The sequence below is a fragment of the Phocoena sinus genome, chromosome 7, assembly GCF_008692025.1.
Source record: "Phocoena sinus isolate mPhoSin1 chromosome 7, mPhoSin1.pri, whole genome shotgun sequence".
In the NCBI taxonomy this organism is placed as follows: domain Eukaryota; kingdom Metazoa; phylum Chordata; class Mammalia; order Artiodactyla; family Phocoenidae; genus Phocoena; species Phocoena sinus.
The window spans coordinates 72,684,880-72,699,471 of record NC_045769.1 but is presented as its reverse complement, the minus strand read 5'-3'; the positions used below and the strand labels follow the sequence as shown (position 1 = coordinate 72,699,471).

Below are 14,592 nucleotides of genomic sequence, written 5' to 3'. Positions count from 1 at the left end.
CCTGGTAGGAGCATCCATCAGTTTTTGGACTGCTATCTCTTAAGGGCAACATTCTGGAGGGTTAGAAGGTGGCAGGTGAGGTAAGATTCTCCTTCCAGACACTGCCCTAGCTGGCCTTGTTACTGATCAGTGTCTCTTCTGTTTAGTTTTTTTGGTAGGTTCTTCCAATCTTTTCACACATAGGGACACAACTTACATAGAATGTAGTTTATTGCATCAGTGTTCTGGAAACTTCACAAACTTCTATTAAGCTTTCATTCTTTCATTTGTTAAACTGGGAATTCTATAAAAACAGCATGATACTACAGAGTGTTTTACTAAAACAGTTACTTTGAAATAATGCTTTCCAATGGCCTTCTCAGTACTTGGTCTCAACCTTCGTGCAACGTTTCTGGTCAATCATCTTCCTGAATCTCTTTCTTGGGCTTACATAGCAAAGATATTTTCTAGATGTCTCCTTCCTCCTCATCCTCTTACATTTTATAAAATGTTGGTAATCACCTCAAATCCACTTCTTGGCCCTTTGCGATTTTTTTTTTTTTCTTTTTTTGGCTGTGCTGCATGGCTTGTGCGATCTCAGTTCCCTGACCAGGGACTGAACCTGGGCCCTGGCAGTAAAATCCCGGAATCCTAACCACTAGGCCACTAGAGAACTCTTTTTTTAATGAACATTTTCCTTTAACTCCAGTTTCTTTATTCTAAGTTACTACAGCATATTTCTTACTGCAAGTCTGGATTCAAGACATCAGTTAAAACTAAAATGTACTACTATTTTCTCCATAAACAAATACCCGTTCTGACTGTTTCTGTAAATGCCATACATAGCATAGTAGACCCATACACCTGGGTTTAAATTTCAGTTCTGTAATCATGTAAGTTACTCAGAACTCACATTCCTTCCCCATGAGATGGATACAGTAACAGTACCTACCTGACAAGGTTGCTTAAGTATTAAGTGAGATAATATATGTGACATGACTGTACCTGGCTCATGAGTCAACAAGTGTTAGCTGCTGTATCATAACCATCATCACCGTCATTGTTACTCTCCTGGAACACTCTTGTCCTTGCATAAAACTTACACTTTGTCTGTCATAGCCCTTGTAATTGCCCTTTTACTTGTCTTTACCTCCTATGAGACTGTAAGTTCTGTGAAGACAACGACTGTTTTATATCTTGTCATTGTTGACCCCCCCAGAGCATCACAGACTGCTTGGACATACTACTTATGGAACGAATAAACAAATGAAGTCTGCAAAGGAAGAGGCCTAACTGGTCTTCCATGTCTTCTGGTCCTATCTTTTGCATCTTGAAATCTGCCTCAAGATGAATCTTCTCACACCCTCCGTAGTTCTTGACAAAAACAGTTAATCATGCTCTGTTGCCTACCCAAAAAGTGCACAAACTCCTTCACCTGGCATCAGTCTAACTTCCCACCTTTGTTTTCAACCACAGCACCAACTAAAACTTCTTGATCTGCATTGTTCCCCTCACTGCCTTAGCCTCTCCCTTCCACTCCCACTTTCTTTTATGCCTTACCCTATCCTACCTGTACAAACTCTATCCATCCTTAAAGGTCCAATTGAGGTCCCACCTCTTTCTGGAAATAGGCAATAGAAATCACTTCCTCTTCTGAGTTTCACTAGCCCTCCTCAGCCCACTCATTTGGAGCTTATTACTGCATAGTAACAAGAGTCGTCTTTCTTGAATATGAATTTTATCTTCTCAAATTAAGTGTCAGTTAGGTTGCTTGAGGGCTGGGCCATGGGTGTACTTCTAACCTCCCATTGCACCCAATATCATGCTCCACATGCAAAAGGCACGTCATGGATCTGTTGCCTGACTGCACATACTGCCAGATTTATTTTTTAAATATGCAGATTTTCCAGCATTGTACTGACCTTGACAGCAGCACAGTCTCTGATATCATAATCCTGCTGAAACTCATTTGCCGTGATAATAGTAGACACCTTAAAAGACAAGAGAGGCTTGATAATTTAAGACTGATATATAAATATTTGCAATTTAGATGTAATTTAGGCAGCTTTAATAACTCAAGTGTGTTCATATGCCAAGGGAGGAAAACTTTTTCATTTCTTTTTTATGTCAGGATGCTAAATCACGTGAGGACTTATAAAATGCCATGAGGTCTTCAGATTCCAAACAAAGGAGGCTACAGTTTCAGAAGTGGAGGTTAATCATGTATTAAGTTCACAGTTGGAATCATAAAGAATCAGGAGCTTGCAAAATACTTTTTTTAAATGCATGTGTTGAAATGTTAGTTATTCGATTGACTATTCTTGGATATGCTACAATTTGAAAATGAAGTCAAGGAATTTTACATTTCGAAAGAACACACAATGACTTGACACACGGTAATGTGGAGCAAATATTTAATACCTGAGAATAATTTGCTTCTCTAAGTGTTACCTAAAACCTCTCCTTAGGATAATATAAACATTTGAAATAATATTTAAGGACTTTTTAAGGTTCTCCTGAATTGTTTCCTCCAATTAAAATTCTTTCTTTATATAACTCATATTTTTAAATAATAAAAATAAACGTTGCTCATTATGAAAAAAAGGAAAAAAAACAAAGAAAAAGAAAAAAAATCACTTTTACTACCCCAAAATTACCGCTATATTTATATATCTATATTTTTATGTATTTTGGATTATATGTAGAGAGACTATGTGTATGGTTATTTTTTAATAAAAGTGAGATTAGTAACTTATTTTTCCCCACTTCATATATGTGAATCTATTTCTATTTCAATAAAGATACATCTACATAACTTAATGGTTGTATGGCTATATTAATTAACAATCAACTTTCTTGTTATTGAAATAAATACTCTTTCCATATTATCCTAAACGAGAAAGATTAAACTTACTGGTGTATGGTCACTCCATTGCCAGGATCCTTGTAAGTCAGGGCTCCTTTTATTCAAACCTATCCAAAGCCAACGCTGGTCACTATGTGAAAAGGAAGTGTTAAGAAAATTTGAGCACAGCATTTGGCAAAAACATTTAGCATCCACATGTCTAAAATGCTTAAGACATGTAAGCTTATTCAGAAGACCTTCTCACTAACTGAGAAACACAGTTTCAAGCTATATAAACAAGTCTCCTGAAATGAAACTGAACCCTATTTACAGGGTAGCTATCAAAAAAGTACCAGACTTTTTAAAACTAAATTTTATGTTATTTTCTTCATATGAAAGGCAAAAACTATTCTGCTTTGAAAAACTTAGGAGGGGAAAAAAAGTATATGATTATTTCAAAACTTTTACTGAAGAGCTTCAATTTTAGATAATGTTTTCAGATACAAAAACAACCATAGCATTTCCTTAAAGCATTTGTCTATAACTATCAAGTATCTTTTCTTTAAAATGAAGAACCTGGCTAACCTTTGGCTTGGCTAACCTTTTATTAAATGAGATTTTTAAAAAAATTTAATTCCCTCTGCCCACTAAGTTTAAAGTAAAACAAGCATTCAAGTATCAATATTTTCTGAATACCAAACTCCATGGGTTATACCACAGCAATATAATTAAGCAATCACTTAAGTGAATATATTTAACTGTCGTAACTATGATGCTTTTATGTACAAGGCATTGAGCTATGTGCAATGATGATACAGAGAAGTACAAGACATAATATCTACCCTTAAGTGGCATATAAACTAGTTAGGGAGACAAGATATATATGAACAAAGAAAATATGAGACCATTTTTGAAAAACATCAAATGATAAAAATTTGCATACATTTTAAGCACTACAAAAATTTCGGAAAAAGGAGAGGTCACTGTGGACTGTAGGAAGTCAGGAAACATTTTGTAGAGTTAATAGGACAAAAGACAGTCTTTGAAGAATTGCCAACATTTCTTTCGAGCCATATCTAAGTGTTTACCACGTGCCAGTATTCAGGTTGGCTGAGCAGAGAAAGGATAGGCATTCCAAGGAAGAATACATACAACAACATATAGAGGCAGGGACATACATTGTAAGTGATCCCTTCCCCTCAATTAAACTTATACTCTAACCAGGGAGATATTTTCAATAAATTGAAGGGCTATAACCATAAGAAATTTCTCCACCTCTAACTTCATTTGAAAATACTCTCTAAAATATAGTATACTTCTTAGGCCTTAAAAAGTAGACCATTTACCATGCAATTTTTTTTTTGGCGGGGGTGGTGGGTTGGTGATGCTGGTTATTTCCATATAATTTAACCTTCTGATTATATATGTCATGTCCCACCAGTACATGAGTGAATGTTATATATGCAAAACAATGCATACATAAATGCTAAGTATAAATAGAACACATATTAGAAAAGGGGTAGAATCCAAATCTAAAGTTAAACCCTACTCTCAAGTTCAGGAGAATTTATGGAACATATGGAACGTACAGTTACAAGACTGCTGGGAAACAGAGTAAGTCTGCATTTAAAAATGTTTGCCAGTGAATCCAAGGCAGGAACAAACTTAATTTTAAATTAATTTCTCACTTTTTAATGATATAACTGCTTTTCTTCGTCTCTTTCCTCTGTTCAACATTCCCTCATATTTTAACATCAATAAGCATGTTTTTCACCTTACCAACCTCAAGCTTTTCAACTTACTGCAATGGAATATGAGTCCACTGAGTCCCCTTTCAGTTTTTATTGTTTTACTGTTTTCTTTCAGAAAGAAAGATTACCAATTTGCAGAGTTAAGATAAATCCAGTGGAGACAATTAAGTCTAGTTTGAATTTAGCAGCTAAAAAAGGATTTTGCAGTTTGTGTCTTCAACTAATCAGAGCTTTCCTACAGACTTCCAAATGTATCATACTTTCCGATTGCTGGATTTCTAAACCACCAGGTCTAGATAATTGCCATATACATTATAATTAAAGTCAGACAGCTAAAATAAAGAGGAGGTCAAGTTTGCTTCCTCAAACTTCATTTCTTTCTAATTTTTGTAGATTATGTATTTGGGCCTGGAGAATTTGTGCAGAATTTTGTGTTTCCCTAAAGTAAGCATTAGATATTTTATCTTCTTTGCACAATCAACAGTATGACTGGAAGATGATCAAAGATCGTTTGCCATCTGCATTTACTCTATAGGCAGCTCCCACAGAAAGCTTCTTTAGGGGTCTGTCCCCACCATTTCCACTCAGTCTGCTCTTAGCTCCCCATCTTCCCTTAGAAACCTCTGCTTTCAAGCCCATTTCTGCCTCCTCTGCTGCATCCCAGAGAACAGTTTCCTAGAAAGAAGTTTATCCCATTGTCCAAAGCTTCTCATCTTCATTACTTTCTGAGACTGAACTTCATTGCAACCCAGACCTTTATAGTTTTCAGCTTCCATTTCAAGAGATTTATTATTCGGTTATAAATATAGTAAATAGTAGCTACTTGTGGGTTTTTTTTGTGTGTGTGGTAAGAGGTGGAAAATATTTCCTCATTTGTAACTTCTTCCTGGTTTGGCCTGATTTGTCTGTAGGTAGATAAAGAGAAGAAGAAATTGGAAATCACATTAATTGTTGCACACCTCTAATGTGGATTTTCAAAAATTCGAGGGAAGAAAAAAATTTGTGGGAAGAAATGGATCATAACTGAGGAATTAAATCAAACTGAAAATTTCTCTCTGTATATAAATTTCTTCTGCTCCAAACACTAAGTATATGGTTTTAAGGCTATGAGGTTAAGAAGACATTGCACGAAAGGTTACTTTGTGTATTTGCGTTAAAATTTCTACTCTCAATCAAATTTCCTGCTGCATCTGGTTCCTAAGGAAAACAGCACCTCAACCATAACCCCCGGTAAACACTATTTGATGAGGGCACTTAGTCTGCAAAGCCTTAGATTTATATCCAAATCCACTCATGCCACATCACTGGTGGTAGTGCATACAGCAGCAATCGCACTGCAAACAAGGCTTTCTTCCCTAATCCTAAAACTATTTTCGTTCTACAATGGCTTTCCCTGGTGGGCTGCTGTTAAGAGTTGCAAAGATTTTAGAGCCTTAATGATCTGGTGCACCATGAACCCTTTTCATTGAAATACAGAGACATGGAACTTAGATTGTGAGAAGTAGAGCAGTAATCTGACCTTATTCCTTGGCAGGCAAAACACAATTTGGGCAATGGACGTCTTGCTGAGCAAGGTCAATCCCTGCAATAAAAAGCTAAGGTGTTCAAGGAATAAGCTTTAGAATCATTTTCTGATATAAATGGGCTGGCTTCCTTTCTTCCCTTCAAGCCATGGTTATAATATTGAATAAGTTTTAGAATATGTTGTCTAAATATAGCATGGGCAAATGATCTATTAATGGAGCATGTATTAAGCAGACATTACAGTCTGCTTAATACGTGGTACTATATCAGCTGCTAGGATGAGTACAAATAAAATATAGTCCCTATGAGTGAAAGGATTATGGTGATGTGTTTTTCCTTTGTCCTCTTCTGTTTTCTAAATTCAATATACATTTCCTCTGTGATCAGAAAAAAACCTAAACATTGTATATTCTGTAGAAAATAAAGTATATGACAGGAATAGAAGAAAATGGAAAAGATTTACACAAAATGTTAACTAAGTTTATAACTAGGAGCTAGGATTTGAGGTGATTTTAATTTTCTTCATTATCATTTTTTACATTCCCCAATTTTACATAATGAACCTGTATTTTTAAATTTTTAATTGAGGGGGAGAACTCATCAAGTGTGATTAGAAATTAAAAAGTCAAGAAAGAGTCCTTAATTACCTCTCAGACTTTTGTTTTCTAGTGTAATTTGTTCTGTATATAGAAGCTCTTAATGATCATTTATATCATATATGATATTCCATTTTTCATCAACTGATTCCCACAAATACAGTTGCCCCTTGGTATCCACAGGGGATTGGCTCCAGGACCTCCCTCATACCAAAATCCAAAGATGCTCAAGTCCCTTATATAAAATGATGTAGTATTTGCATGTAACCTAAACATGTCCTCCTGTATACGTTATTTTTTATTACTTTTTATACTTAAAACAGTGTAAATACTAAGTAAATAGTTGCCAACATGAGGCAAATTCAAGTTTTGCTTTTTGGAACTTTCCAGAATTTTTTTCAAATATTTTCAATCTGAAGTTGATTGAATCTGCGGATGTGAAACGTGTGGATATGGAGGGCTGACTGTATCCACAACCTCATTGCTTAGTACTTATCCATGGCTCCCTGAACCACTTAAAGGTTCCTAATCTCTTGCTGGGTTAGGAACTTGATTCAAAACCCAGTTTGTTTATGTCAGTATTTTCCTTAAAAATACTTTAGCTTAGACAGTATGATACTGTGTGTGTCAAGCTTGAGATCTAGGGGCTAGCAAGCTGCCCAGCTGAAATTCTCTCTTCAGGGAGGGTCAGCAGGGTATTACAAAGGTTATGTTCCAGAGGCAGTCACCACAAGGGAGACTGCAGTCCAAAAGCCGTACCTGAGACTTTGGTTGTTAGCAGAGTAAATGTCAGAAATAGGTTAATATCAGCAAACTTAGAAGCTTGTTAATCAGCATGATCTTAGAAATGGGCACTCACTGGTAAAATTGAAGATATGAGGAATAGCTAAAAATACTTAGGGACACTCTCACTCTTCATGAAAGGGTATGAGAATCTGGTGAGGCTGGTATCCTGTACCACTGGAAATGGATCTGTGTCCTGATTCCTCTTTTTAAAAAAAATTTATTTATTTTTATTAATTTATTTTTGGCTGCGTTGGGTCTTTGTTGCTGTGCGCGGGCTTTCTCTAGTTGCGGCGAGCGGGGGTTACTCGTTGTGGCAGTACACAAGCTTCTCACTGCGGTGGCTTTTCTTGTTGTGGAGCACAGGCTCTAGAGCGCAGGCTCAGTAGTTGTGGCTCACGGGCTCTAGAGCGCAGGCTCAGTAGTTGTGGCTCACGGGCTCTAGAGCGCAGGCTCAGTAGTTATAGCTCACGGGCTTAGTTGCTCCGCGGCATGTGGGATCTTCCTGCACCAGGGCTCAAGCCCATGTCCCATGCATTGGCAGGCGGATTCTTAACCACTGCGTAACCAGGGAAGCCCTGGGGCCTGATCTTTTAATGGTCCCATGTCCAGTCATTGGGTCAGGTGACTGGGACTGCCTGATGCCAACTACAGTGGGAACAGAAGAATCCTGCTTCTGGAACATTGTCACATTTACCTCAAATGAGCCTTCCATGCAAGATGGTCACTGGAACCTAAAAGGACAGACTACCGGGATGTTGTAAGCTTACAAGACAGGTTATATAATATGTTTTTTGCCTGCTTCAATGACTGTTTAATAAATGTATGTCTGGAAAGATTCGGTTTGAATATTGCATTCATTATACTCTACTCTCAAGGTTGTGGGCAGTAGCTAAAAAACACTCATCTCAAAAGAAACTTAAGAGTTTGTATATTCAAATTAGCTTAGTGTGCAATGAAATTTTGAATATTAATTTCTAATACTAGAAAATGAAGTCTAAAATACTAGAAATTATACAACAGATGCTTAATAAACGATTATTTATGGAACGCATGTATTGTATTTTTCATCAGATTCCAAGCACACTGTAGTGAGACTTTACTTGCTTTAATGAAGAAAATACAATTGTTAGCATAGTAATGCAAATCTGGAAAATGTGGGAAAATGTTCAAACATTTAAACACGCATTCAAAATCTTATCTTCCAGAGGTAACAACGATGATCTTTTCTGACGTAGTTTTGCAGTCTACTTTTTGATGTAAATAGTATATTTTCTACTCTTTTATAATTTGCCTTTCTTCCCACTTAATACATTATAAATACTTGCATGTTGTAATGTTCTTTTTTCAAATCTTAATGAACAGGGGATAAATTCCAAACAAAGATCAACAAAAGTGATGACACTAGGCATCTTTACCTTTTTTCTGACTTTCATGGAAATGCATTTAATGTTTAATCATTAAGTGTCATATCGCTATTGGTTGAACTACACTTCTATTTTTAATTTAATAAGAAATTATGTGTTAATTATATTAATTAAATGTGTTAAGTATATATTTATATATAAAACCAGGAATGAATAGTGAATTTTACCAGATGCATTTTCAGCACCTATTAAGATGATCATGTATTTGACTAGATATATGGAGTTCCTAATACTGGCCCAACCTTGTACTCTTGGAAGAAATCCTACATGATCAAGGCATGTTATTTTGAGGTACTATAACACAGTCAGTTAAGAAAGTGGGCTCTAATGGGTTCATATATTGGATCCTTTATTTACTAACTATATAACCTTGGGCAAGTTGTTTTACTTCTCTGTGTCTCCATCTCCCCATTAGATAAAATGGGCATAGTAACCTACCTCATAGGCCGTTGTAAGGATTAGTTAGTAGAAAATACTTAGGACATTATCTGGCACGCAATAAGCAGGGTATCTGTGTTTCTTATTGTATCCCTTGTTAGTATTTACTTTTTCAAGTCTAGATATGAGGTTGGTCTATAATTCTTTGTGCTATCTTTGACAGGTTGTCATATCAGAATTAGACTATTTGTGAAATAAACTGAATGCTTGCACCAGTTTCTATGTAATGGAATACAATCTCTTGGTTGTACTACTGAAATACGTGGTAATGATCTCTTTTTTAAAATATGAAGGAGTTCACACATAGAACCATATATGTAGTTCCTATCTTTTTCTTGGAAGAAATTCTTTGTTAACTTTTTCCATTTTTTCCATGGCTATTGGAATACTGGGTTTCCACTTATTAAATCAATTATATACTAATTTATATTTCCCTAGATATTGTTCACTTTAATAATTTCATTATAATAACACAGAATTATGCATAGGATTCTTACCAATTAAAAAATTCTCCATTGAAAGGATTTTATAATCTCTTACTTAGGTTTCATTTTAAGTATCTGTTTTCTGTTTTCATGATTTAGTCATCAGTAGATTTTTTTCCTCTGTTTTGTAGTTTTTTTTCTAGAGATAAAACTCTAGGATTTGTCAGTTCTACTGCTTTTCTAGTTTCTAATTCATTCATTTCACTTTTATTAGGTTCTTTCTTATGGTTTCCTTTTATTTATGTTGATAAATATTTTAACTTTTAGGTGAATGCTTATTTTCATTATTTTTGTTTAATAATTAAAGCCCTGGGCTTCCCTGGTGGCGCGGTGGTTGAGAGTCCGCTTGCAGATGCGGGGGACACGGGTTTGTGCCCCGGTCCAGAAAGATCCCACATGCCGCGGGGTGGCTGGGCCCGTGAGCCATGGCCGCTGAGCCTGCGCATCCGGAGCCTGTGCTCCGCAACGGGAGAGGCCACAACAGTGAGAGGCCCACATACCGCAAATAAATAAATAAAGCCCTTAAAGCTATTAATATACCTCCAGCTATAGTTTTGGTTGTATCTCATGAATTTCAGAATGAGTGTTTTTATTATCATCTATACAGTTTTGATTTACTTGCCAAAAGAGTTCTTAAAAACACTGAATGTTTATTTTGTAAATAAGAGTCACAGATGTAGAAAATAAACTTATGGTTACCGGAGGGGAAAGGGTGGGGGAAGGAATAAATTGGGAACTGGGATTGATACATACACACTACTATATATAAAATGGATAAGTAATAAGGATGTACTGTATAACACAGGGAACTCTACTCAATACTCTGTAATGACCTATTTGGGAAAATAATCTAAAAAAGAGTGGATATATGTATATGTATAACTGATTCACTTTGTTGTACACCTGAAACTAACACAACATTGTAAATCAACTATACTCCAATAAATTTTTTTTTAAAAAACACTGAATTTTTAGGTGAAGGGGATTTGATTTCACTTCTAATGTAACTTGTATAATTTTACCACTTTGAAATGTTAGGGTTTTTTTTTTTTTAGCCTAATAGATCCATTATTTTAAGTGATCCAGGCAAAGAGCTTGAAAAGGAAGTATATACAGACTTTTTAATCTATAAATAAAGAGGATATTATTAAATCAACCTTAATTATACTATTCATATGTTCTATGTTATTTCTATTTTGCCTGTCTCATTTGTTGATAAATAAGATGAGCGTTAGAGTCTCTCATTATTATTTTTTATTGAAAAATTTTAGCAATATAATTAATATTTTTGCTTTATATATTTTGATATCTTTTAAGTGTGTAAAGGTTCTTGACTATTATAACTTCACTGTAGATTATACCTTTAATCAATAATAAGATCTCATTTTCCCATTTAATGTCTTTTTACTTCAATTGTATTTTATCTAATATTAATACTACAACTCTAGCTTTTTCATTCACATTTACACAATATAATTTTGCCCATTATTTTAATTTTCCCATTCTAAGTTTTACATTAAGTTTGTGATTATTAACTCAATGCTACTTGGGTGAATAAGGCCCATACAGCAAATTATAAAGAAATAAAATAACATAAGTGAAGTGGCCAAGGAGTAATAAATTGGAGACCATAACAAATTGGAGAGTGATGCCACATTTTGGTGGGCCATTGGCTAATCAGCACTAATTACTGCTGCAATATGAAAATGTTGCCAGTGGTTTTAATTTTAAAAGGAGTGTCAGAAAATATGGATTTTATCAAAATGTTTTGATTCTGAAACACTTTGTGGTCCCTTCCTTCCAGGAAAAGAACATAATACTCCTTGGGCTTTTGGAAAGGTATTAATTGGCAAGATTTGTTTTAGGTATCTTTCAACAGCATAGAGTTGGGTTTCATTACTGAACACATTTGCAAACTTGGACTTAAACATAACTGATAATGGATACATTTGGTCTTCTGCCATCTTCTTTATGCCGGACTTTATGCTTTGTTATTTTATTCCTTTATAATTTGCTGTATGGGCCTTTTTTACCCCACTCATTACATATTCAGTAGATGAACATACTCTTTACAGTTTTAAAAAAATACAGACTCTGTGTTTCTAAATATGATTTCCAGGTAAAATGAAGAATTTATTATACTTTCAGTTTTCACAATCATTTTATCTCTTTACATCTCAGTTTTTATTTATAAACTGAGTTATAAACTCTGGTATTAACCAGAGTTAACACCTGGTTTTATTAAAATATTCTTGTTCCTCTTTCAGAATTTAGGATAATTACATTCTAACTTTAGGATAATGTAGCGTAATTTTATAATTACATATATTGCATTATTTAGACTGGGGCTATGTTTTTATGTTATGTAGTCTTCCTTCTAATTCTTTAACAACAAAATACCTGGTCATGTGTTTTGATTTTTATTCATCTCTCAACTGGAATATGTCTGAAATTTTTTTCAAGTAGGGAGCATTATCAATTACTATCTTCACAAATGAAAAACCACATAACTGGGAACTAAGATCAACACATTGCCCACATTTTCCAGTTCAAGACTCTTTAGATGTCAATTTTTAAAATGCCTTCTTATATTTAATGTCCTAGAGAAGAAGGCTAGCTGGATTTTGTGTTTTGGTACCTGTTTTATTTTTGCTATTTTTCTTTGAAGTCTTTGTTTTTTTGAGTCAAAATGATCAGGAAAGTATTCACTAGGGTATGTCCAGGTGGTGATTTCTTTTCCATAATTTTGCGTGGTATACCCTGAATCCTTGATTTACAAGTTCTGGTCTTTTTTTTTTTTTTCGGTACGCGGGCCTCTCACTGTTGTGGCCTCTCCCGTTGCGGAGCACAGGCTCCGGATGCACAAGCTCAGCAGCCACGGCTCACGGGCCCAGCCGCTCCGTGGCATGTGGGATCTTCCCGGACTGGGGCACAAACCCGTGTCCCCTGCATCAGCAGGTGGACTCTCAACAACTGCACCACCAGGGAAACCCCAAGTTCTGGTCTTCTTTTCGATTCAAAAAGTGAGGGGAGGGACTTCCCTCGTGGTCCAGTGGCTAAGAATCTGCCTTCCAATGCAGGGGACACAGGTTTGATCCCTGGTCCGGGAAATAAGATCCCACGTGCCGTGGGGCAACTATGCCATTGCGCTGCAACTATTGAGCCCCCACATTCTGGAGCCTGCACACCACAACTACAGAGCCTGTGTGCTGCAACTACTGAACCCATGCTCTCTGGAGCCCGCGCACCACAACTAGAGAGCCTGTGCGCCACAACTACTAAGCCCATGCTCTCTGGAGCCTGTGCACCACAACTAGAGAGAAGCCTGTGCACTGCAACGAAGAGCCCATGTGCTGCAATGAAGGATCCCGCGTGCTGCAACTAAGACCCCACACAGCCAAAAATAAATAAATAAATAAATTTAAAAGTTCATTCTCTTAAAAAAGAAAAAAAAAGTGAGGGGAAAAATAAATTGTGAAGTAGAAGCCCCTCATACCTATGATTGTCCCCAAAGCTTCAGAAAAAATTCCCTCTATGGCAGCAACACCTTGCCCATATCTCTCCACGTTATCTTTAAGGACATCAAGAAAACTGTTCAGGAATCCTCCTTCTACATAACATCAAAATCACAGTGGCTTATTGACTCCATCTTTGTTACATCTCTGATCACTTCCTTACTGTCCCATCTTACTGCCCTTCTTCAATGTAGTTTTCTACCAGCTGGGCTGTAATAGCCTTATAATTAATTGTTCTGCATCTACCTACCATGTCTGTCTGTCTGTCTGTCTGTTTCTCTCTCTCTCTCTCTCCACACACACACACACACACACACACACACACACAGATACACAGACACACACACACTTTGTTTTTGTTCGTTTGTTTTTTGTCTATTGACTTATTAAACTCCTTCCCTGGCAAGAAAGGGTGTTCTAATTTTATACCCAAATTCCATTTTCTAGCTAAGTTCTTTGGCTCATTTCTCTTTCACCATATCTGTATATTCTAGTCCCAGTTCCTTTGCTTATGTTCTGCTTTCCCTGGCTTTTTCTCCCAACTTAACTTTCAAATATTACCTTACTTCCTAAGAACCATCCTTCTTCATAACATTTTCCCCAATTATACCTCCCAGAAACACTTCCTCCCTCCTCTAAATTCCCATGGCCTCTCCTTACTCGTGTTCTAGATTTTTCCACCATACTTTTCTTATCCCCACTGCTGGACATTATTACAGTACACAAAGGGTGGGGACTCTTGTCTCCTTCATCTCTGAATCCCTCATAGCATCTTGCACATAAAAATGTTTGATGTTGAATGACTGTTAAAGTACTGAATAACCCTTTTAGATAATAAAACATGTCAATTCTGAATACCTAGAGGACATCAAATTTAACAGAGAAGAACTCATTCTAAAAGTATTACCTGAACTGGTCTGTTAGAAAGTGAAGAAATTTCTTTATTTCATCCATATGACTGAAGCTAGGAAGGTGCCCTCCAAGTGCTTGGCAGAATCTCTCAGCTTCTTCCCAGTTCCTCTTTCTTACAATTCTTTCTATATGAAATAGCTTAACAAAATATAATGTTAATTTGTTTCCTGGTATAATCATAAAGTATTCATAAGTTCAAAGTCAATTACAGTCAAATGTGTGGGCCCCTGAAATGGACTCTTAGAAGTGTAATAAAGTCATAGGTAAAGGCCCATATACTGTGACACAGACAGGTCCTGTTGAAAGTGTCAACTAGAGGCCAGACTGACACGGACCC

At 36.1% G+C, this 14,592-nt stretch overlaps 1 protein-coding gene across 2 annotated transcripts in view; it reads right to left on the bottom strand.

Annotated features, from left to right (window-relative positions):
- Positions 1-14,592, bottom strand: part of LOC116757123 (CD302 antigen) — a 130,664-nt gene that overhangs the window by 83,347 nt on the left and 32,725 nt on the right. For both annotated transcript variants that reach the window (XM_032638506.1, XM_032638503.1), the window contains exons 13-15: positions 14,251-14,393; positions 2,894-2,975; positions 1,902-1,970 (exon numbers count right to left, since the gene is read on the bottom strand). In XM_032638506.1, the coding sequence (XP_032494397.1) occupies positions 1,902-1,970; positions 2,894-2,975; positions 14,251-14,393 (294 nt within the window). The remainder of the gene's footprint in view (positions 1-1,901; positions 1,971-2,893; positions 2,976-14,250; positions 14,394-14,592) is intronic.